Raw genomic sequence first — 24,896 nt, forward strand, 5'->3', positions numbered from 1 at the left:
AACTAAATTTGTGAAAACCTTATTCTAAAATAAACACAGCTCACACGCTCACACGTATCAATGTACCGATTAGAGAGCAATTTAAATAATCGCACCGCTGTGTTGAGCTGTGCAAACAGCCATATGACTTTGCATATTCCATGAGTCGTGAGAGTCACGGCAACAGACTTGACGGTCATACGCCTGGGCACGCATTGTTAAACGTGAGCTTCTTCACTTGGCTTTTGCATATTCAAGAATTTTTGCATATTCAAGAATTGTGAGCCGCCCCAGCAAAATTGACCACGATTTTGAAGGGATTATATAGTTTTGATTGTTGAACGTCCACACTCACTCCTGCAGTTCCTGAGAGATATCCATAGAGGGTATTAGCGTGCTTGGACTTACATACTCTTGCTTGCGATTGAACCCTGAGACAGAGGGTATCAGCTGTTGTATTTGCCAATATGAGTACATTAATCCAATGGCAGAATGGGAGTTTAAGGCACTCCATGATTCTACTATTCGCCCTCTTGATAGCGCAGTGCAAGGCACAGGTCCCGTACGCAACCTTTGCTTCGTTTGGCGACAACCGGACGTACACGTATGGCGACCAATTTGCGACAAATTTGAACAACGTTTTGGATGATCTTGTTCAGAACACGCCTTCGACAGGGGTAAATGTTTCTTCGTATGGCGAATCTCCCAACAAAGTTTATGGGCTTCTCCAGTGCAGGGGAGACGCATCGCAAAAGGAATGTTCCGATTGCTGTCAGAATATAAGGAATAATGCTACTATATTGTGCGGAAACGAAGTTGAATGTCGAACGTGGTTGCCTATGTGCGAATTGTACTACCGGAACGACAGCAGCTTCATTGCTACAGGGACACGTAATTTGGCTTTTGTTGCTAATCAATTCATGAAGGGGCAAGAAATGGCTTTTATAAATCTTGTTTCCAATCTATCCATTGAAGCTTCTACATCGATAAAGAGATTCGCGGCAGGGCCGAGCGTTGATTCTTCAGGTCATAAGATCTACGCTCTCGTTCAGTGCTACAGAGTTATATCCACCTCCAATTGCTCTAACTGCTTGGCCAATGCAACGAAACAGCTTCAAACTTATCCATATGATTATTCCGCAATTTATATGGAGAGCTGCTATGTCCTGCTATCTAATCAATCGCTTTCAAGTAATATTCCTTTTTTGCTTTCCTTTCATTTCTGCCATTTTTATCAAACCAATCACTTTTCAGTAATATTTCTTTTTGCATTTCTCTTCATTTATGCCGTTTTTATCAGAGTAACGGGTACTTAGTTTCGCCGTAGTAGCCATAAGCCTTAAGGAGGCTTGGAAAATAATGGAAATTACTATATTTGATAGCATTTTTTGAAAATCCTAATTATAATGGTGAAGTTCAAGAATTTGGGTACTCCAGAATTATTGATAGTCCTGAATTTCTCACTCTGAATAATCCTTACAATGCCAATTATTTCTATTGGTAAAGGAATATATTATTCATTAATAATAAATACATTTTGTTTTACAGCTAATCAATCAGGAAAATTACCGATGAAATTGGGGGTTGGGAGAGCTGTGCTTCTGCTTACTGTTTTGCTGGCGCTGTTAATGTGAAAATGGCTCTGCTACTGTGATTTGAATCATAGTCTGTGTCAATATGGAGGTAACTATACATGTGCACGTCTCTTTATGTTTGCCTGGCTGGCTCATCCTTTTATTTTTGACAAAAAATAATACCACTAATGTTTGACTTCTGGTTTTTATGTACGCAGGCAGATGGAACAATGCAGGCTCTCCTTATCCACGTCAACATTGGTTTCTGTTTACGGCCTGTTCCGTTGGTTGGTTTAGAATGATTTGATATATGTTTATATAGGGCAGAAACGGTGTGTAAAATTTTCAAAGCTGGTAGGCAAAAGTCATGTTATCAATTAGTCTTTTCCAACGAGATACTTTATTCGGACCTTCTCCCCACTTTAATTTTAATGATTCGGTATTTTTAAAATGTAAGACATTATACTTTATGTTAAAATGTCATTTTAGGTTCCTGTAATATTTACTTTTGTGAATTCACATATTTCTATGTTCCCATAATTTTAACCCATTTGTATTTTTTCATTTCACAATATTTTTCTAATTTATATATTTTTTTATTTCACAGTATTTTTCCAATTTTATATTATTAGTTTGATCTTTATAGTATTTTTCTAATCTATTACTAATTTTTTATTTTATCAGATTATTTTCATTTTTATAATATTTTTCTATTGTAATTTCTAAGTTAATTTTTAATTAATAAAATTTAAATTATTATAATATCTATATTTTTATATCTAAAATTTAAGTTATGGTTAATATTTGTTTCTCTTTCTCCGTCTCCAAAAGAGTGAAGTTCACTGTAATTTCTAAGGCTATGCAAATGTTCTTTAATATGCAAGTCAAAAAGATATATCAAATATTTTCCCAACTTTAAATTTTTTATCAATCTTGAAAGGTGTTCACAAAAATAGAAATTCTCATTTACAAACTTTAAAAATTTTAGTGCATCTTTAGATCTTCTTCTATGAACTAATCATCTAAAGCTACTATAAACTCTCCCGAACACCTTTAGTGCATTGTAGATCTTCTACTATGAACTTATCATCTAAAGCTATTGCAATACCTACTAGGCATTTGCAAACATTAATCTTTTCCATAAAAAATTAGCTATTGCTCCACCATTTGTAAGTTTTACCTTGAAATTTGAGGCACTAAGCATCACATAAACCTTTGGGACAGTTGTAAGCTTTAACATTTTGATCAACATTGAGAGATATCGGGATCATTCCCTCCTTAATTTTCATTTTTCCCCATTCACCTTTTGGTCTCTTGTTAGTTAACAACTTCCCATGTTTCCCCAAATGGCTTTTGGGACTCGTTCAAATTCCACACATACAAGTTTGAAAAATGTATAAGCCTTTGTGGCTCTTGTAAAATTTCACCTTTCAATCAACACCAAGAGATTTCTAGATGGTTCCATGCATAACTTTCAATTTTCCCTATTTGCCTTGTGGTCTCTTTTTGGATAACAACTTCCCAAATTTCCCGAAAAATGGTTTTTGAAACTCTTCTAAATTTCACACAACCAGTTTGAAAATCCCTTATTAGGATTTTATTCTTTATCTATTGTCCTAAATATTATCTTTAAGTGAGTGCTTCAACTTATTGTCTTAAAAAATTATCTCTATAAAAGCAATATGTAACACAATTATTATTTTCTCTTAGGGGGCAATTTCATTTTTGTCTCTCTAGAGAAAATAGTTTGGATTAAAGACATATTGTCTTTATAAAGACAATGCGTCTTTAATCCTAGCTATTATCTCTCTAGAGACAATAAAATATTATATTTAAATAAACTACAATATCATTGATTAATTTCTATTAGGGCACAGTGGAATCGAACCACCAACCTCCTACTTATAAGGAAAGTGTTCTTCCATTGAGCTAGCACCATTTAAAGAAACAATAATTTTGTCTTAAATAAATTTCTTATCTACCTATATTCTGTAGTAGTGATGCCACATTCCATAAGAAATGTAGTTGATTTTGAAATCCTATAACAACGAGAGTAATTTCTGGGAACCCCACAACAAACATTGATCTCATGCCCCTTGAGATCAACATGGTGGCTACCATCACCCCATGTGTAAAAGTTATTGATCTCAACAAGTGCACATGTGTGGTATTTACCACATGCAACAAATGTAATAATATGATTTTCTATAACATCAATTAATTTTGGTTGAGAAACATATGCACCCATACCATGGCCAAGTCAACCATTCAATTTCTTAACTGTCATTCTGCAAGAAATAAATATCAAATATTGGTAATAAATTTCCAATATCCATTGAGTTTGACAACAAATATAGTGACCACATGCCCATAACATTAAACTCCATTTTTTCTCTGTGAACCCATAAAGGAGAAATTTTGGTGTTTCCACTAACATAAAGTAACAAGGAAAATTAATTTCAATTGGGTATGAGGCTACCTAATTGATACCATATATTTTACATGACCATGAAAGGATATCCTTCATAGTTTTGGGTTTTTTAGAGTCTTGGTAGTTGGCACTATATAGTGATTCTTAACCCATCAATTTAGTTTGAGAGAACTGTAATGTCATGCCTCAATCTATTATGTTTATCTAATGAAAATGATGTAATAACCTTCTAGTAGTGATGAAGCTAATCTATAAATGCTAAGTTGTTACCAAGCAACATAATCCAAGTACCTTATTCCTAAGTGAAAAGAAGAATTATGGATATTGTGACAACTCTTAAGCCACCAGATTTAATTATATTTGATGGATCACCTTTTGTTTAATGTATTTTGTAATAACAACAATTAGTTGTCAAATGAATTATGAGTTATGCTGTGTTCATGCTTCTCTTCAGGCTATTCTCCAACATTCATGAATGAGCATTGTTTCCAAATTCTATAAAGGGCTTGTTTGCTTTATTTATGGTGCCAGGTCCAATTCCCTATCATGGAGAAAAAATTCAAGGCAGTGATGCCTACTTTGTTCTTACAACTTGGTGCCCAAAAGGAATGCTATTATTTGTTATAATTCTAAATACACTTTGCATACTGCAATTATGTGACTAGCTAAAAGTATATAATTTTGTAGTTCTAATTTTATCATATACCCCCTTCACCTCTCTTCTTTTATTTTAAACTATAACTCTGAGGCTCATTGGCTAAGATTACAGGTATTAGGAGCCAACAAATTGGAGGATAAAACATGATTAGATAAATATCACCATCACCATCCTTGAAGGGAAATATAATTATATAAATAAAAGGAATATTTATAGGCAAGGTATTTATGTATTCGTTAATCAAGGTCATTGACCTAAAAAGATAGAGAGGTTGTACATTCCTTTGTTTTTTGTATTTAGTATGTTTGTTGATGAGATGGAAATATGAACATTTGTAGATATCATGTCTTAGTATAATAGCTAAAGAACATAGTCTATTTTTGTTGCTAACTATAATTGTGCGATATATACATGCATATGCACATACGCTTCCAACATGATGTTCATGGATGTGCTTGCATTATTTAGAATTAGCACATACAAAGAGAGGATTTGTGGGGAATCAAAAAAATGACAAATGCAATTATTGACCTCTTTTCGTTGCAAATCATTTCATATCACCAATTTTAACTTTTATTGCATTTTCGAATGGAACTATTAGGTGCACACCTATGGGCGTATTTACCATGTCCAGAATCTCTAGTTCCATTAACCACTTTCTAATTTGTGGAGATTAATATAAAGATTTTTTTTTTCCAATAAATAAGAACTTCTGAAGAAATCTCAAACTTTAGGAAATGTATACACTACTACAACAAAGTGTGTTAGTCAATAAGGACTAGAACCATCTATATATGTAACCAACAACTAGTTCCTTATCAAGTGAAATCCAAGAGAGGTTTAAAATATAAACACAATAGTGTTCAATATATGGCATGCACAAAAAATAAGAGTGTTAGTAATGTGTTTCATACAAATTAATCATATATTATATTACTAATACTCAAGAAAATCTTGCATAAGTTCGAAGGATATTTACCCTTACAAGAGTTTGTAGAGCAAGACATTTAAGGAAAAAAATTGCAACAAAGGGATCTAGTGGGCTTCCATCAACACGCTCATTGAGTCTCATCCCTTTTTACCAAAAAATAATGAGCAAGTTTTGTAGTCACAGTTTTGACTAGAATTACTGGATGTAGTGAAGTAGGAAAGATCCAAATGGCAGCAGAGATGATCACAAAGATAATCAATGTAACAAATTTGCAATTGCATAAAATATTGCACTAAAAATTCTTATAGGAAATTGTTTTTTACTCTCCAAAATCCAATAATAGACAGTTAGAATAGTAAGAGATACATATCCCCCAACTTCATCAAATTTTCTAAATTAAGGAAATCCTCACCTCTTACCCTTGCTTTCCATAAATAGAGAGATTTTCTAGCCTTAACTGATTCAATTTGCTTTTCCATAGAAGCTCCATCATTTTTCTCAAAGTAGTTATCTTACTAGTAAGCAAATCCCAACCCATTTCAGTGGCCAATGGCTAAATATGAGGAAAGAGAGAAAGGACTTGCTTTGAGAAGGAAAAACTTATCCATAATTACTTATTTAAAATGACTTGTAAAACATGAAATAATAAACAAAAAATATTTATATCAAAACAATGTCATATAATACGAAGCATAGAGATATGAACTATTCCCCTTCAGAGAATAGTGAATAGTTGATTATCAAAGGAAAATACCTAACTAATAGTATGAACCCTCGACAATATTGATATTACTATAATATAGTTCACGGGTGACAAGAGATAAAAAGAAATAAAAAAATGCATCACGAAATCATATATTTCTAGCCTCTTGCAGAGGTTTTTTCTTTACAACAAAGAGAGTTTCCTTCGAAATTATCTCCAGGACATGTTCTTCAGATATATGGGGAAAATGATATAGCTCTTGCTTGTAGGAACTAACTAGCTAACCCTACACTATGGAAATATTTTCAGAAATCGGCATGTATCCTGAATACAAAGCTTTCAATCTTCTATTTAGATTTTGCAATGGTGACGGGAAGGAGTACTCATTAGAAACTTTTTTTTCCCCAACCTCTTCATGTATTCAATCATCTAGCATACCCTAAATAATGGAGAAACCCATTCTAGTAGTATTAGATCCATGCAAGTACAACTAATCATCCATTTCACTATATAAAAGCTATTGGATGTTGAGACTTCCTCATAAATCCTAAACACTTTATCTCTTGTTTGAAACCAAAATATTTCCATGTCACCATCTTGGAGCTTCAGTTTCTTTGCAGGATCATGTATCATTGTCATGCAAATTATGCAAAAATACAATTCCTTACAATAGGAACACCAACCAAAGTACTAGAAACACAACTCTTGATGTTAATATCAGTGTAGGAAGAAGAGTGAACATATTCTAGAAGAAAGAAATGTGTAATTTTGTGGTGATTATTATGTTTCCTTTATCTTGTGTGGCATGTGAACTAGTTTAGTAATTGTTACTATTTGAGTTGAATTTAAACAAGAACACAAAAAATTATGGATATAACCATAAACACAGAGATGTAGTAGAAATAAAATTTCATTTCGTTAATATCAAAGAACTGAAATATGCTTACAAAAATAATGGAAATAAGACTAGCTTGGGTAATGGTAGCTTATCTCTAAGAAGAGATGTGGCAACTACATGCCTCTAAATTGTGTCACAATGAGGCTCTAAGGCCTATTTATTATTGAGAAATAATGGAAAACCCTAAAAGTTCCAAACCCTAACCCTAGAAGATGAAGTGCCAAAACTGTGGGCCCTGTTTGGATAAATTGGTACATCAACTTCCCGGGGTCGTAACTTTGGCATATGATCTTCGTTTGCCACACACAATATTTTGTTAGAAATATCTATTCGAGGACTACAACTTCTGTCTAGCCAACACTAGTGCAAGTTCCTGGTTGGCCCCATTTTTCCCAACAAAAAAAAAACGTTGTTTAGGGCCTCAAAATGGCTCCGGAAGTTTAGGACCCGAATATTTGTAAAGATATATGAGAGAGGACACCCATCTTTCCTCTCGAATTCATCTGCTACTCTCTATAGAAAAGCTTTCCGCACCTCTTTTAACAAAAGTATGATACATGAAAAAGTTTACACAATAGTTTCCCCTCAGAGGTTTTCTTTACTTACATGGCCTTTCCAGCTAATAAAGATCTCCTTGAAGGTTCACCCGAGCTTAGGACTCCTACTACCTCTCAATTTCTCGACCATGAGATTCGTCTTTCAGGACCAGAATCTCCCCCCTAGCTTACTTGCTAAACAACAGTCTTCTGCAAGTTACTCGCACATTGTGCATGGCTATCTGATCATCACCAGACTTAGCCTTTTTTTTTCCCTCTGCCTGTCCCTACAGCGCAGATTTTCCTTCCCTCTCTTCCTTTTCTCTGGAAACTCTTCCAGTTAGGGGAGGTAGTTAGGGTTGCAATCACAACAATTATCTTTTCCCAAAACTTCCTCCTTGAGAAGTTAACAGCTCTTAAAAGAAAAACATTTCTTATCTTTAATAATAAAAACAAATATTATCAAATTTCAAACAGATAATATTATCAAATTCAGTTTGTATTTTACCACAGTAAAACCAAATATTTACATTTTTTCCTGCGGCATTACATCTTCCCCTCCTGAAATCGGACATCGTCCCAATGTCTTTTGGCCATGAACAGCCCTGGATAAGCTTTTTTCATGAGCTCTTCATCTTCCCAGGTGGCTTCATCTGGCCCAAAGTGCTGCCATTGCACTTCAACCTGGGTAATAGCTCGTTTCCGCAGCATTACTTCTCTCCGGTCAAGGATGTTCAGCGGCTCAACCAAGATTTCTCCTTCCAGCTCGACCTAAAACATGCAACATCTTAAATCAGTTTTTTTTCTAAAACTCATTTAGATTGATTTACTGGAGATATTTCTTACCTGTATGTCCTACCAGCGGATAACATGCTTAGGGTCATAAACATATTTTTTTAACACAGAAACATGGAAGATGTTGTGGACCCGTATATGACTCGGCAAAGCGAGCTAGTATGCTATCAGCCCAATTCTTGCTAAGACCTAAAAAGGTATACAAAATTGGGGTGCCAAATTAGTGCACCCGCTCCATTGTAATGTGCTCTTTTTTGCTTGAATTCTCACATACACATGATGACCGACTTGATATTCCTTAAACTTCCTTTTCCAGTGAGCAAAGTTCTTTTGCGTATCCTGAGCTGCCTTTAGATTGGACCGTACCTTCTTAACCATTTCCTCCATTTCCTTAAGCATTTTGGGACCTAACATCAATCTGTCTTCCGGTCCACCCTAGCTTGAGGGTGTATGACACTTCCGCCCATACAATACTTCAAATGGGCTCATTTGCAATGATGTATGATAGCCATTATTGTACGCAAACTCGACCAAGTGCAGACAATCTTCCCACTTGGTTGGTTGTTGCATAACATATGCTCTTAACATGTTTTCCACCACCTGGTTCACCCATTCTGTTTGTCTGTCAGTCTGAAGGTGATAAGCTGTACTGAAATTCAGTTCAGTCCCCAATTCTCCAAACAGTGTTTTCCAAAAGACTGATGTAAATTTTACATCACGGTCTGAAATTATTGTTTTTGGTAACCCATGCAACCTAAATATATTCTACATAAAAATATGGGTGATCTGCACATCTCTGTAAGTAGATTGCACAGGTATAAAATGTGCTGATTTACTTAACTTGTCCACCACCACCATGATGGAGTCGTTATTTTTTTGACTTGGGAAAACCCATTATGAAGTCCACAGAGATGGTTTCCCACTTCCACTATGGAATGGGTAATGGTTGTAATAACCCCGCAGGGTGTTGGTGTTTTGTTTTAATTTGTTGGCACTTCATACCCAACCAATAATATTCTTTTCGGAGTGTTGTGATCATTTTCTGATATCCTAGGTGTCCAACATAGTGACTTTTATGAAATTCATCCAAAATCAAGTTGTTAATGCTGTTTTGATTGGGCACATACAACCTTTTCTTATAATACAAAATTCCAGTAGCATCCATTACATAGCCTTGCTGATTTTCCTTGCTGGTTGAGTGCTGATCTTGCTGTTTTATTTGCTGATATGTGGTATCTTGTTCTGCTGCCTTTTTAATCATTTCTTTGAAGGTGATTTTCCCTTCGCTGCAACAAATCTCATATAGACATTGTAATTTTCGAATTAAAGTGTCCGCCACCCAGTTATCTTGCTCTTTCAAATGCTTGATCTTGAAATCAAAACCACTTAAGAATTCCACCCACTGTGCTTGCCTAGCATTTAAGGTGGGTTGGCTAAAATAATTGGTCAGATTGTGGTGGTTTGTCAATAATAAAAAAATTCTTCCCATAAGATAATGTTGCCACATTTTTAAAGCATGAATGATAGCTTCCAACTCTAGATCATAAGCGGAATATTTCTGCTCATGCTCTTTTAATTTTCTTGACTCGCAAGCAATTACCTTCCCTTCTTGCATTAACACGCCTCCTATCCCTTCCTTACTTGTGTCCGTGCAAAACACATAATCTTTACTAGGATTGGCTATGCTTAGAATGGGTGTGGTGGTGAGCAGATGCTTAAGTTGCTCAAAAAAATTTTGGCATTCTGGGGTCCATCTAAAGCTTCTTCCCTTTTTCTATAAAGAAGTGATAAGATAATCTACTCTTGAAAATCCTTCTACAAACCATCTGTATAACCTGCTAGTGTCATGAAGGATCTGATGTCTGCCACATCCTTTGGTACCGACCATTTCATTATGGTCCTTATCTTTTCGGGATCCACCGCGATCCCTTATTTAATGATTATATATCCCAAATATTGTATTTGTTCCTTAAAGAAATCACACTTGCTGAACTTGGCGTATAATTGGTGTTCTCAAAGGGTTTGCAGTACCAATTTGAGGTGCTCCTTATGCTCCTCCATAGTTCGGGAATATATCAGTGTATCATCAATAAAAATTAGCACAAACTTATCGAAATACTGATGAAATATGTTGTTCATTGAACACATAAAAGTTGCGGGGGCATTGGTTAACCCAAAGGGTAACACCACAAACTCATAATGACCATATCGTGTTCTAAAAGCAGTTTTAGCTGTGTCTTCTTCTTTAATCCTTATTTGATGATACCCTGATAGCAAATCAATATTTTAGAATACCGTTGCCCCTTTTACTTGATCAAAAAGTTCATTAACATGGGGTAGAGGATACTTATTTTTTATTGTCAATTTATTCAATTGACGATAATCCATACACGTGCATAGGGTCTCGTCTTTCTTCTTAACAAACAACACCGGGGCTCCCCAGGGTGACACACTGGGACGAATGTAGTTTTTGTCTAACAACTCCTGTAATTGCATCTTTAACTCTTTCAATTCTGGTGTGCTCATTCTGTAGGGTGCTCGCGATATGGGGGCTGCCCCTGGCACCAATTCGATGGTAAAATCTATGTCTCTCTTGGGTGGCAATACGAGAATCTCTTCCAGAAACACATCAACAAATTTTTGCATCACAGGAATGTTTTATGTTATCACTTAGGTTGTTCCCTTTGACTCCCAAGGGAATACGGCCGAGGTAACCACAAACCAAATTTGGGCTGCAGGTCCTAGCCTACCTGCAGTCAGAGAGGGCTCTCTCTTTCAGATTTAGCTTTGTTGAAAATGATTTTAGGCTAGCTATTGAGTTCAGGGGTTTTTGTTTTGATTTTGGTGGGAAGGAAGATGTCTCAAGTAGAGAGGCAAAACATAGTTTGGTAAGTTTCAAACCATTGGGCGTGGAGTCAAGGAGTCGGACTGCTGGTGCGTTTTCTTGGTCACAAGAGAAATAAGGAGCAAGGTAGCTGCTCATGAAACAACACTTAAGTTTAAAAGGATGGAATGAGGGATAAGGAATGAGAGGCAACAAAGAATCTCTCACTCAGCTTAAAAGGGGGAAGGTGAATGAGCTCTATCTAGGAGCAATTAAGAATTCCTAAACAACTGTCAAAGATGAATGAATTAGGGGAAATATGAGCCGTAGGGAATTCATATTCATGACTAATCCAGAGGAAAACATAAAGAAACAACAAAAAATGAGCATAGAGGGCAGTTAAACCAAGTCTAGACTATTCTTTCTTTCTGCTATTTTAGATGGTATATCAATGGAAAAACAAAGGTAGGAGAACTTGTTGAATCATGTTGCAGCACAAGAATTCCAAATTCACTTCTTCAAACCATTAGACACAGAGCAGACAGTCATTCCTCCAAGCTTTTCAGCAGTGTTTGATTACAGAAAACATATCAGGTATACAGTGCGAGTCTCTACTCAAGACTATCAACCAACCAACCCTTTAAACAATACAGAGGGTGGTATATAGAGGGAAGATTATCCAAAATTATCTATTACAACTGACCTAACAGGTCTGAAAGAAAACTGACTACTTTAACCTAATCTTATCCAGAAATAAATGCAAGAAAATATCTTTGAGCTATGCTGGGGGCAGCTGTATCAAAATGAGTTAATGTCTGTCCTGGTGGCTCTGTGCTTTTCGTCTATCATAACTGCGCATTGGTCTTTGCTCCCTTGCTGTTCGGCGGTATTGAATGCTTTTGACTGTGATTTGAGAGCTCTGATGGGCTTACGCCTCCTGACTTGACCTTTCTGAGGGACTCATTAATGTACAGGTGCTTCGAGCCCCTAAAAAATCTTTGCTGATACTCTTTGGCTCTTCTTCTTCCTCTGATACTCTTTGGCAATAAATCGGGATGCTGCTCTGACGTGCTGTGTGTCTAATCACAAATTAATGGCCGCTGTTCGGCTCTCTGTTTCCTTCAAAACTGCTTTCTGCTCCTTCCTGAGTGCCTCGCAAAGAAAAACGGCTCATTCGGTGCCTTTCGGGCTTCTTGGGGGCTGCATAATAAAAAGATTCCCTGAAGATTCCCCATTTCGGCCTAAAAAATCCAGCGATGAGCGATTTGCGCTAGGCGCCCAAAAAATGCCTCAGAAACTGATTTCAGGGCTCCGGAGTGCGATTTTCGCCTTTGCGCCCAAAAAGTGATGATGATGTCAGCATGATGTCAGTCGATGTGACTTCGTACGGCGGGTGACGTCAGCGATGACATCAGCATGATGATGTGGCAGGATGACGTCAACATGATGACGTCATCCTGTACAGACGGTGACGTGGCATGTACGGTGGCAGGGACACATGGGCAGGATATGTGGCAGGTGACTCGGCGGTGGGGTGACGTAGGCAGGTGATGTCACTGGCAAGAGTCGGTTTCCGGTTTTGTGGCACACCGCCTTCGGGGGAGGGCTGTTTCGTCAGGGGGGCTCCGCCACAGCCCAGGTGGTGACGTGTGGTGGGAGGTACGGCGGCAATACCGCCCATCTCCCAGACGCTAACCTTCGGGCGGTTCGGAGATAGGACTACCCGCCAACCGTCGATCTGGGCACAGGACGATCAGACGGCTGGCGGCGAATGTGAAGCAGCGGGGAGTTAGGGCAGGGAATATTCAAGGAATATTCTGAATTTCTTATGCGTGCGGCGAGGTTTAGACTTAGGGAATGGGGGTTTATGGGTTTAATGCGCGCAGGTTTAGCAATTTATGCCCAAAACTTAGGATAAGGGGGTAAAAAGTGGGTTTTTGAGGGTTTAAGGGCTAGGGGAGAGGTTGTTAGCATGACCAGGTGTCATCTAACCCATGTTATGACTCGGATGGGCTAAAAACAGCCCCAGGTGGACCATTTTTTTCCCGGACTTGGAGAAAATATGGCTATATTGCCAGGGAGGGGATATTTTCATAGGGGAGTTATATACATAGTTTTAGTAGGGGAAGGGGGGAAAACTGATAGGGAGTTATATACTAGAGTTAGTAGTTAATATGGAGGTGATAAGCAGACGCTAAGGTCAGGGACCTTAGGCTAAATTTTGGGGAAAAGAACTTGTAAAGAACTGAGATCCTTGAGTGAAGCAGATCTTCACCAAGGCAACTGATATGGATGATGATGAAACTGAGAGGAATCAAGCAGATCTTGACCTCTTTGGGAAGTTAGTAAGTGACTTGGGGAATTAGAAGAAAGGGAGTTAGTGATGTCCACCTTTGAGTTCCTTTTGCATGAGAACTGCCTGCACTGTGATCTGTAAAGATAAAGCACTTTGAAACACAAAATTGATCACAAATTATCATTCTGCAACCACACAGCTACCTACCCAGCCTACTCTCCTAACATTTTTTCTTTTTTTTTGGCTGGGTGCACTTTAGACTTGCAAACCCAGATTTACAATTTTTTCTTTTGAATATTTCCTATCTAAATCTACAGTTATTTCTGCTAGGGCCCAAATTAAACAGTTGGGTCCCCTTGGTTCTCTACCTATCTATAAATCTGACCAAGATTAAACTGTTTGGACAGATGTCATTCTCTATATTCTAAAATAGGAAATTGAAACTTAGGGAGACCAAGATTAAACTGTTTGGACCTCCCTCTACGAACTCCTCAAAACTGGAACAACTCATCAAAATTGGAATACAGCAGTGGCCTTTGGACCAGCACACTTCATGGCTTTTTGTGGAAATATGGAACACTGCAGCCTGCAAAGTATGACATATTTGGCATGTAAAAATGTCAATCATGAAAGATGAATACCTGCTGCAGCAGGAGGCTAACAGTGGCTCCACTTGGGGATGGCTTTTCCTTGTGAAAAGCCAAGAACAGCAGGTCAGACTGCCTTGTATTCAATTGCTGCTGTATTCTGCAAAATTTGCTTGGCCGGCTGCCTTATTAATCCTACCTACCTACCCTAACCAGCACTTACTTTGCCGTTAGGTAAAATGAAACAGCCAATGCAGCCATTTAAGCATTACAAACATGAATGGCCTCTGCTGCTTCTGATCGCTGTTACCCGAAATGGAGATCTTGCAACCTGATGTGGCTTTGTTAATCTTTGAGAAGATCAGGTAACTGCTAACCTTCTTTGCTGAAATAAGACACTGTACAAAAGGGTCCTGTAGCATATATACATTATTGTTGGACTGGATTGAAAAGTTGTACAAAAGTTTGGGATAGCTATCATGCTTTGAAATTGGGAGATCATCAACATCTTGATATTGTACCTCGCAGCCTTCTAGCGGAGAAGAGCAGTGATTTACCTCATCACACAGCTTGCCATCAGATGAATTATACAAAACACGGAACGATACTTGCATTTCATTAAAAACTGGCTCAGATGGTACTTGACAGATTTGTGCTAACTGTTCTTCTTCTTCTTCAAATATCTGAGATGGCTGAAAACCAACAGGCAGGGAATCCAGTTGGATTCTCTGGTCACATGCTGCTGCTTCTAAGTCTTCCTCAATCTGACATTTACATGCACTTTGGGGCTGCAAAACTAGTGGTAATGCATTAGGAGCAAGGATTTGACTCTCCTTTAGCTGGCCAATATCAGAACACGGTGATATTTGATTATTAACGGTATGATAATTTTCCCTAATAAACTGAAAAGACTTGAAACAAAACGGTAAATCTCCTCCGCTGAAATCAAAATTTTCTACCTTTTCCTCCTTTTCTTCATAGCTGAAATGGGCATGCTGATCATTGGTTTCAGGCAGCTGAACCTGAACTGTGCTTTCTGCCAAAATAATGTCTGACTCCTCTACAAGGCTGATTTGATCGTCAGGCTTATAATCATCATCGTACAGATCATATTTGGGCAAAGAACTGAAAGAAGAGAAGATGTTATATTCATATATTATATTAGGAGACTGCTCCATCATGTATGGCGATATGAATATGTCATCTGTTTTGTAGCAGGTTTGTTCATGAATATCATTACTTTCCTTTTGCAAAACAGGTCTGTTTTGGTGCTCTGAACATTCAACTTCTATTGTGCACCTCTGCTTTAATTCCTCTGCTTTCTTTACAAAGATATCAAGTTCATCCTTTTTTTCTGCTTTCAACTTCCTCTCCCTAACTTTCAGGTTAACCTCTACATCTACTGTCATGTTCTGCATCTGCTGCATAGTAGAGGGGCTCCTTTCTCTTAGATGAAATTCTATTTCTGGATCAAATGCTGTTGGATAATGCAGTAGAGCCAAATCAGGGGGAGGTCTTATATTCAATGGTATAGAATGATAAACTTGATTGAATCGGTCAGAAAATTGTTGAACAGATTCATTTGGAATCCTTTTTAACTGTGTATATTCTTCTATGAACATGAGGAAATTGACTTTGATCATCCATCTATCAAGGAAGAGTTTGAATAACTGCTGGAGATTTGAGATGCTTGCCTCAGGCAATGCTTTAAACCAAGTCCTAACTTCACTTTGCAAAGAAAGGGCAAACAACCTAACACTAACATCCTCATCTTCTACTTCAAAAATGTTTAAATAATCTTCAAAAGCCTGGATATGCTTTTGGGCCTCCATTCTCTCCATCAAATCTTAGGAGATACGCGGGATGATTTTTGGGCAAAGGATTGAGCACGGGAGGCAAAATGAGTGGCTTATATCTATCAGGAACCTTACGAGGGACGGGATTGTGTACAAGGGCTAAATGACTGGGTTCGGTATGAACAGGGATAGGATGATTTGTTTTGACAATAGTGTCCTCCTTGACTATAAGGTGAGCATCAGCAGCATTTAAAGGCTGCTGTTCTACTGTGCAAGGAGGGCTTTCTTCAATATTTTCAAAGGGAAAATCATAAAAGTCGAATTTAAACAATATGCACAACAAAATTTTATGGAAGAGAAAGAACATGACCTCTTGGATAATAATCCAAGTCAAAAGCCTGATCTGCTCATAAATTTCTTTTGGGTTCATTTCTCCAGTGGAGTCTTTATTATGAGGATGATGTGGAGTCGCCAGGTGGATAAACCAACTTTGAGGGGTCTGATCTCTGTCCACCAACACAGACCAGATCCAAGCATAAAATAATTCTGAAGAAAGGGAAATCTTCTCCAGGAAACGAGATTTTTTGAGATTTTTCTGATTATTTTGATTTCTTGTTTTGGGATTTTTCAAAAAGTTTTTTAAGAGAAAGGCAAACTGGTCAAAATTGGGGATTTTTACAATAACAAACAGGTGAGTTCCCCAGTGGAGTCGCCATTATGTTATCACTCAGGTTGTTCCCTTTGACTCCCAAGGGAATACGGCCGAGGTAACCAGAAACCAAATTTGGGCTGCAGGTCCTAGCCTACCTGTAGTGAGAGAGGGCTCTCTCTTTCAGATTTAGCTTTGTTGAAAATGATTTTAGGCTAGCTATTGAGTTCAGGGGTTTTTGTTTTGATTTTGGTGGGAAGGAAGATGTCTCAAGTAAAGAGGAAAAACATAGTCTGGTAAGTTTCAAACCATTGGGCGTGGAGTCAAGGAGTCAGACTGTTGGTGCGTTTTCTTGGTCACAAGAGAAATAAGGAGCAAGGTAGCTGCTCATGAAACAACACTTAAGCTTAAAAGGATGGAATGAAGGATAAGGAATGAGAGGCAACAAAGAATCTCTCACTCAGCTTAAAAGGGGGAAGGTGAATGAGCTCTATCTAGGAGCAATTAAGAATTCCTAAAAAACTGTCAAAGATGAATGAATTAGGGGAAATATGAGCCATAGGGAATTCATATTCATGACTAATCCAGAGGAAAACATAAAGAAACAACAGAAAATGAGCATAGAGGGTAGTTAAACCAAGTCTAGACTATTCTTTCTTTCTGCTATTTAAGATGGTATATCAATGGAAAAACAGAGGTAGGAGAACTTATTGAATCATGTTGTAGCACAAGAATTCCAAATTCACTTCTTCAAACCATTAGACACAGAGCAGACAGTCATTCCTCCAAGATTTTCAGCAGTCTTTGATTACAGAAAACATATCAGGTATACAGTGTGAGTCTCTACTCAAGACTATCAACCAACCAACCCTTTAAACAATACAGAGGGTGGTATATATAGGGAAGATTATACAAAATTATCTATTACAACTGACCTAACAGGTCTGAAAGAAAACTGACTACTTTAACCTAATCTTATCCAGAAATAAATGCAAGAAAATATATTTGAGCCATGCTGGGGGCAGCTGTATCAAAATGAGTTAATGTCTGTCCTGGTGGCTCTGTGCTGTTCGTCTGTCATAACTGCGCATCGGTCTTTGCTCCCTTGCTGTTCGGCGGTATTGAATGCTTTTGACTGTGATTTAAGAGCTCTGATGGGCTTACGCCTCCTGACTTGACCTTTCTGAGGGACTCATTAATGCACAGGTGCTTCGAGCCCCTAAAAAATCTTTGTTGATACTCTTTGGCTCTTCTTCTTCCTCTGATACTCTTTGGCCATAAATCGGGATGTTGCTCTGACGTGCTGTGTGTCTAATCACAAATTAATGGCTGTTGTTCGACTTTATGTTTCCTTCAAAACTGCTTTCTGCTCCTTCCTGAGTGCCTCGCAAAGAAAAATGGCTCATTCGGCGCCTTTCGGGCTTCCTGGGGGCTGCATAATAAAAATATTCCCTGAAGATTCCCCATTTCGGCCTAAAAACTGCCTCAGAAACTGATTCCGGGACTCCGGAGTGCGATTTTCGCCTTTGCGCCCAAACAGTGATGATGACATCAGCATGATGTCAGAGGATGTGATTTCGTATGGCGGGTGACGTCAGCGATGACGTCAGCATGATGACGTGGCGGGATGATGTCAGCATGATGACATCATCCTGTACGGACAGTGACGTGGCATGTACGGTGGCAGGGACACATGGGCAGGATACGTGGCAGGTGACTCGACGGTGGGGTGACGTAGGCAGGTGACGTCACTGGCAGGAGGCGGTTTCCGGTTTTGTGGTGCACCGCCTTCGGGGGAGGGTGGTTTCGTCAGGGGGGCTCCGCCACAGCCCAGGTGGTGACGCGTGGCGGGAGGTACGGCAGAAATACCGCCCATCTCCCGGACACTAACCTTCGGGCGGTTCGGAGATGGGACGGCCTGCCAACTGTTGATCTGGGCGCAGGAAGATCGGACGGCTGGCGGCGAATGTGAAGCGGCGGGGAGTTAGGGCGGGGAATATTCAAGGAATATTCTGAATTTAATATGCGCGCGGCAGGGTTTAGACTTAGGGAATGGGGGTTTATGGGTTTAATGCGCGCAGGTTTAGCAATTTATGCCCAAAACTTAGGATAAGGGGGTAAAAAGTGGGTTTTTGAGGGTTTAAGGGCTAGAGGAGAGGTTGTTAGCATGACTAGGTATCATCTAACCCTTGTTATGACTCGGATGGGATAAAAACAGCCCCAGGTGGACCATTTTTTTCCCGGACTTGGAGAAAATATGGCTATATTGCCAGGGAGGGGATATTTTCATAGGGGAGTTATATACATAGTTTTAGTAGGGGAAGGGGGGAAAACTGATAAGGAGTTATATACTAGAGTTAGTAGTTAATATGGAGGTGATAAGCAGGCGCTAAGGTCAGGGAACTTAGGCTAAATTTTGGGGAAAATAACTTGTAAAGAACTGAGATCCTTGAGTGAAGCAGATCTTCACCAAGGCAACTGATATGGATGATGATGAAACTGAGAGGAATCAAGCAGATCTTGACCTCTTTGGGAAGTTAGTAAGTGACTTGGGGAATTAGAAGAAAGGGAGTTAGTGATGTCCACCTTTGAGTTCCTTTTGCATGAGAACTGCCTGCACTGTGATCTGTAAAGATAAATCACTTTGAAACACAAAATTGATCACAAATTATCATTTTGCAACCACACAGCTACCTACCCAGCCTACTCTCCTAACATTTTTTCTTTTTTTTTGGCTGGGTGCACTTTAGACTTGCAAACCCAGATTTACAATTTTTTCTTTTGAATATTTCCTATCTAAATCTACACTTATTTCTGCCAGGGCCCAGATTAAACAGTTGGGTCCCCTTGGTTCTCTACCTATCTATAAATCTGACCAAGATTAAACTGTTTGGACAGATGTTATTCTCTATATTCTAAAACAGGAAATTGAAACTTAGGGAGACCAAGATTAAACCGTTTGGACCTACCTCTAAAAACTCCTCAAAACTGGAACAACTCATCAAAATTGGAATACAACAGTGGCCTTTGGACCAGCACACTTCATGGCTTTTTTTGGAAATATGGATGGCATAAATCTGACATCCTTTCCTAATGTATTTTTCCAACTGAGAGGTAGTTATTGGCCGAATATACACTCGCCACTTAACTCCTTGCATCTCTTGCTTTGCTCCAAGCTCATCTTTGTAACAAATAGTCTTTGTTTTACAGTTTATAATGGACCAGTGTTTTTCTAACCAGTCCATACCAATTAATACATCATACGAACCAAGGGGAAGCACGTTTAAATCAGCCACCACGGTTGTCCTGCTATCTTTAAAGGGCAGTTATTGACCTTAGGGAGCACTCGTCTCTTTGCCTCTGTTGCCAACTGTACTAGCCAAGGGTCTTTAAATTTAAAAGGTTGTAATTTACAATGCTCCACAACCTTAGGACTAATATAACTTAATGTAGCTCCAAGATTAATTAAAACAGTTACAGTAAGGTCTAAGATCTTACCTTCAAACTCCACCATGGTCAGCTGGCACTCTGCCTGATGATCTTCCAGGGCAGCATTAATCCTTGGTAAACTACGTCCTACACTGCCAATTATAAATGCTTCATAGATCTAGGAAACCTGTTCGGTTCCCTTTCGTTGAGGAAAATTTTTAACGTAATGAGGCCCACCATAGCCCCAACATTGCACTAGAGGCCTTGCTGTCCCTTCATTGCCTGTTTTTCCAGGTTGTTCGCTGATTCTGGACTCAATGGGTGGCTTTAGTCTGAGCGGATTCTTCTATATATTTCTGCTATTTTGCTCCTTGGCAAAATCCTTTGTTACCACCACCTCGATTGCCTTTAATATTTCTAGCCAACTTGTTGCTTCTCTTATCAACCCACCTTTTACCTAGGATTTCTCCCTTCTATTTACTTTGTTGATAACAAATCCCGGCTTTACGTATTACCTCATTCATCGTCTTTGGCTTATCAAACTCAATTCTTTCCCTCATGGTCAAAGGTAAACTACTGACAAAGCTCTGTACTTTAGCCTTTTCCTCTCGAATATAAGGCACATAACGGAGCAATGAAGTAAAATGAGCGATAAACTCATCCATTGTTTGTTGTCCCAGTCGTAGGTGATGGAATTCTCTTGCTTTTTCGTCATGAAAACATTCGGTCAGGTATCTTTCCTTAAGTATTTTTGAAAATTTTCCCAATTTATATTTTTTTCACTTACTCTTCTTACAATCTTAACTTCTTCCCACCACAGGGTGGCTTTCCCCTGTGATTGGAAAATGGCCAACCGTGCCTTGAGGTTGTGAACGTATTCATATAGATGGAAGTATTTGTTCATATTAATCAACCAAGCCTCGACTGTTTCCTCCAATTCTCCATCAAAGTGTGGCGGTTTTATCTTACGAAACTCCCCTTGCGACTCTATCTGTTGCCTTTTTTATGTCTGTTGCTCGGAAGCATTATCAGATCGTTCTTCTCGTTCTTCCTCCCTTCCTTCTGACTCTTCTGGTTCTGTGTGGTGATTTTGCTCCTCCAACACCCTTTGCTTCTCAGCGCTGAGATTCAGCGGTTGTTGATTCTGCTTGTTAGATAGGCTCTTTATAATCCTTTCATGTTCCATGGTTAACCTTGTGTTATCCTACCGCAATCGGGCCATTTCATTTTTCAACTCCTGTATTGTCTCTAATATTGTAAGGTTCGTATTGCGAGCCTCCTCTCCAAGCTATACCCATAATTCTGAGTTATTTTCAGGGCCTATTGCAGGTCCCTGACCCACCACAAACCTATGTGGAACACTCTCTGCTCTTCTCATATTGGTTGTCTTATGTTTTCTTGTTCTTAGCATAAGAAAGAAACAAAAGAAGGATTAACGCATTAACTGTTTATGCGAATAAAAATAAACTAGAATTAAATTGAGTATACTTTTTATATATATATATATATATATATATATATATATATATATATATATATATTCTTTCTTTCCATGAATTCTCCAGAGGCCTCAGTTTTGTAAACTTGGCTCTGATACCACTTGTCATGTACCTACCTACGTCATGTAATCTTACCCTATAATTTTTTTTTTTACATATAGGTCAAACCTTGTTTAACCTCAAACTTTACATATTAAACTTTACATAACACTTAAATATCAAATACACCATTTCATGAAATATCAGAGAATTTGTTTTTGGGTCGACTAAAAACTCTCCGGTAGAATATTTGAAGATCGCATTTAACGCTGGGTACTCTCACCCCTTTGCCATCTAGCTACCGGCGCTGTCTGCTCCTAACACATGGCTTGGTATTTACTTTTCATCGACTCTGTCATGTGATGGGGTATGGGCTAGCGTACACTCTGACTTTGTGCCCCTCAGGCTTCTCCCTTCATCGACGGTGAGGATTAATCAACGCCCATCCGAGGGCTGCGCTTGGTTCGATGTTTTCAACCCTTGTTTATCTGACAATGTGGAGACTCTCTATCCATTTGCACTGTGTTTTGTTTCAGCTCCGCCTTTTGTCCTTCGCGCCAAATGGATCAAAGGGTCTATGGGCATACCTCTAAGCTCAAAGGCTGTATTCGACCTGGTTCTTGCAGCTGTAAGCATTCTGGTAAGGGTTTATCATTTGCAGAATCTTAAGTACTTGAATTCCTTTCTCTCTGGCTATCTTTATATTTTTGTTTTTCAAGACTCTAACAGATCATTGTTTTCCTTTGTTAATCGGTCGAGGGAATATGTTAGCGACCTCAAGATGTTACAAAGGGTCCTGGACGAAGCTCATCGGGTCCTACCCTTCAGTGCTGGCTATCGAGTAAGCATATTTGCAAGTTCTGGGTCATTTGAGGTGAAGGGGTTCTTCCAGTTTTAGAGCCATCCGACCCAAGTTTTATGTTTTCTACTTCTTAAATGTTTCTGATTTGGTTGTGAATGCTATAATTCCTGTCAGGGTTTCTCTATGGCTCCTTCCAGGGTTAATGGGGTTTGAATCCCAGTTAATACTCTGGTCCATAGCCTTGGTTATTCTCGCGCACCACCAGACCTTTATGCCCTCGGGCCTGTTCATTTGTTTTGCTGATAAGCTGTTTAATTTACCATTGTAAAGAAGTACTATTATGGTTATAATTTCTGGGTTGAGCCCACTGTAGCTTTTCTCCAGTTTCTTGTTGAGCTAAAGACATACTCGTATTTTCCTTTTTCTGATATGGAACCTGGGTCCACTGTATATGGTAAATTTTAATAAGCATGTCGAGTTATGCCAGAACTCTTAAGGCTTCTTTCTTTGCTAGTTATGATTTGTATTTTTTCAGGAATCTTAGATTATAAAAATTGTTCTAAAGTTTACTGAATATTTAAGTTCAAGGTTTTCGATTCCAAAGAAATACTTTTGTGTATGTTCTGCGCGTTTTTATGAATCTCTGAGTACGCAGTCTCTGGCTTGGACATTTATGGTTTAAGATTAACAGATCTTGTGACTAAGGCATATAAATTTTAAGTCTAATCTCTTATGGGTATTTGTTGTTTCCCTTGAGCGTGTAGCATTTACTTATCCTTCTGTGTTATTAATCCGCTACACAGTGCTCTAGTTATGTTTTTTTAACTGTTATCATGATTTGCTACACTATCGAATTTTAGATTGGTTACATGCATGTAAAGATACCGGTTTGGTTTTGGGTTCGAGATACATGCGGGTCTGCTTGTCTCTCTGAGTTTCTTTTGGGAACTATCATAATTACCTCTCCGGTGATAGTGTTCCAAGGGTTTGAAAATGCCCTCTAGATTTTTCCTGCATTTTTCGTGTTTTGCACGTTTAAAGAAAGTGCTCTCGTATGGTCATTCTGTTAATTAACTATATTGTTTCTTATCCTCTACAAGAATAGTTTCATGTTAAACCTGAGTCTGCTATATTGTTTTTGAATTCTACAAATAGTTTATTGTCAGATAACAACAAACTTCTCATGCAATTATTTCCAGTTCAAAATAAAAATAAAAATAAACATAATTACTTTTACACAAACTACTATCTCAAATATTTGTAAAGATATATGAGAGAGGACACCCATCTTTCCTCTCAGATTCCTCTACTATTCTCTGTAGAAAAGCCTTCCGCACCTCTTTTAATAGAAGTATGATACATGAAAAAGTTTACACAACAATTTCCCTTAGAGGTTTTCTTTACTTACTTGGTCTTTCCAGCTGAGAAATATCTCCTTGAAGATTCACCTAAGCCTGGGACTCCTACTGTCTCTCAATCGCCCAACCATGAGATTCGTCACTCAGGACCAGAATCTCCCCCCTAGCTTACTTGCTAGACAACAGTATTCTGCAAGTTACTTGCACATTGTGCATGACTATCTGATCATCACCAAACTTAGCCTCTTTCTTTCCTCTGCCTGTCCCTACAGTGCAGATTTTCCTCCCATCTCTTCCTTTTCTCTAGAAACTCTTCTAGTTAGGGGAGGTAGTTAGGGTTGCAATCACAGCAACTTTCTTTTCCCAAAACTTCCTCCTTGAGAAGTTACCAGCTCTTAAAAGAAAAACATTTCTTATCTTTAATAATAAAAACAAATATTATTAAATTTCAAACAGATAATAATATCAGATTCAGTTTGTATTTTACCACAGTAAAACCAAATATTTACATTTTTCCCGGGGCATTACATCTCCCCCTCCTGAAATTGGACATCGTCCCGATGTCTTTTGGCCATGAACAGCCCTAGATAAGCTTTTTTCATGAGCTCTTCATCTTCTAGATGGCCTCATCTGGCACAAAGTGCTGCCACTGCACTTTAACCTAGGTAATAGCTCATTTCCACAGCATTACTTCTCTCTGATTGAGGATGTTCGGTGGCTCGACCAAGATTTCTCCTTCTAACTCGACCTAAAACATGTAACATCTTAAATCAGTTTTTTTAAAACTCATTTAGATTGCTCTACCGGAGATATTTCTTACCTGTATATCTTGCCAGCTGATTACATGCTTAGGATCATAAACATATTTTTTTAACATGGAAACATGGAAGACGTTGTGGACTCGTATATGACTCGACAGAGTGAACTAGTATGCTACCGGCCCAATTCTTGCCAAGACCTAAAAAGGTCCACAAAATCAGGTTGCCAACTTAGCGCCCCCGCTCAATTGTAATGTGCTCTTTTTTGCTTGAATTCTCACATACACATGATCACCGACTTGATGTTCTTTAAACTTCCTTTTCCAGTCAGCAAAGTTCTTTTGCCTATTCTGA

At 38.5% G+C, this 24,896-nt stretch overlaps 1 protein-coding gene across 3 annotated transcripts in view; it reads left to right on the forward strand.

Moving 5' to 3' along the window:
• Positions 1 to 258: 258 nt before the first annotated feature.
• The window catches only part of LOC149210073 (antimicrobial ginkbilobin-2-like protein), a 66,921-nt gene continuing 42,283 nt past the window's right edge, over positions 259 to 24,896 (forward strand). Inside the window, exons 1-3 of one of the 3 annotated variants that reach the window (XR_016252925.1) lie at positions 259 to 1,170; positions 1,528 to 1,662; positions 1,772 to 1,809. Coding sequence is in view for 2 of the 3 variants with exons in the window: in XM_089396609.1 (XP_089252735.1) it covers positions 447 to 1,170; positions 1,528 to 1,613 (810 nt within the window). In the remaining variant the exon portion in view is untranslated. Of the gene's footprint in view, positions 1,171 to 1,527; positions 1,663 to 1,771; positions 2,010 to 24,896 lie in introns of those variants that run through there. The other 2 variants (XM_089396609.1, XM_089396608.1) reach the window with 2 other exon arrangements.

This window comes from Pinus tabuliformis, chromosome 1_2 (assembly GCF_031772625.1).
Source record: "Pinus tabuliformis cultivar Carrire ecotype Pingquan chromosome 1_2, CPIR1, whole genome shotgun sequence".
Taxonomy (NCBI): Eukaryota; Viridiplantae; Streptophyta; class Pinopsida; order Pinales; family Pinaceae; genus Pinus; species Pinus tabuliformis.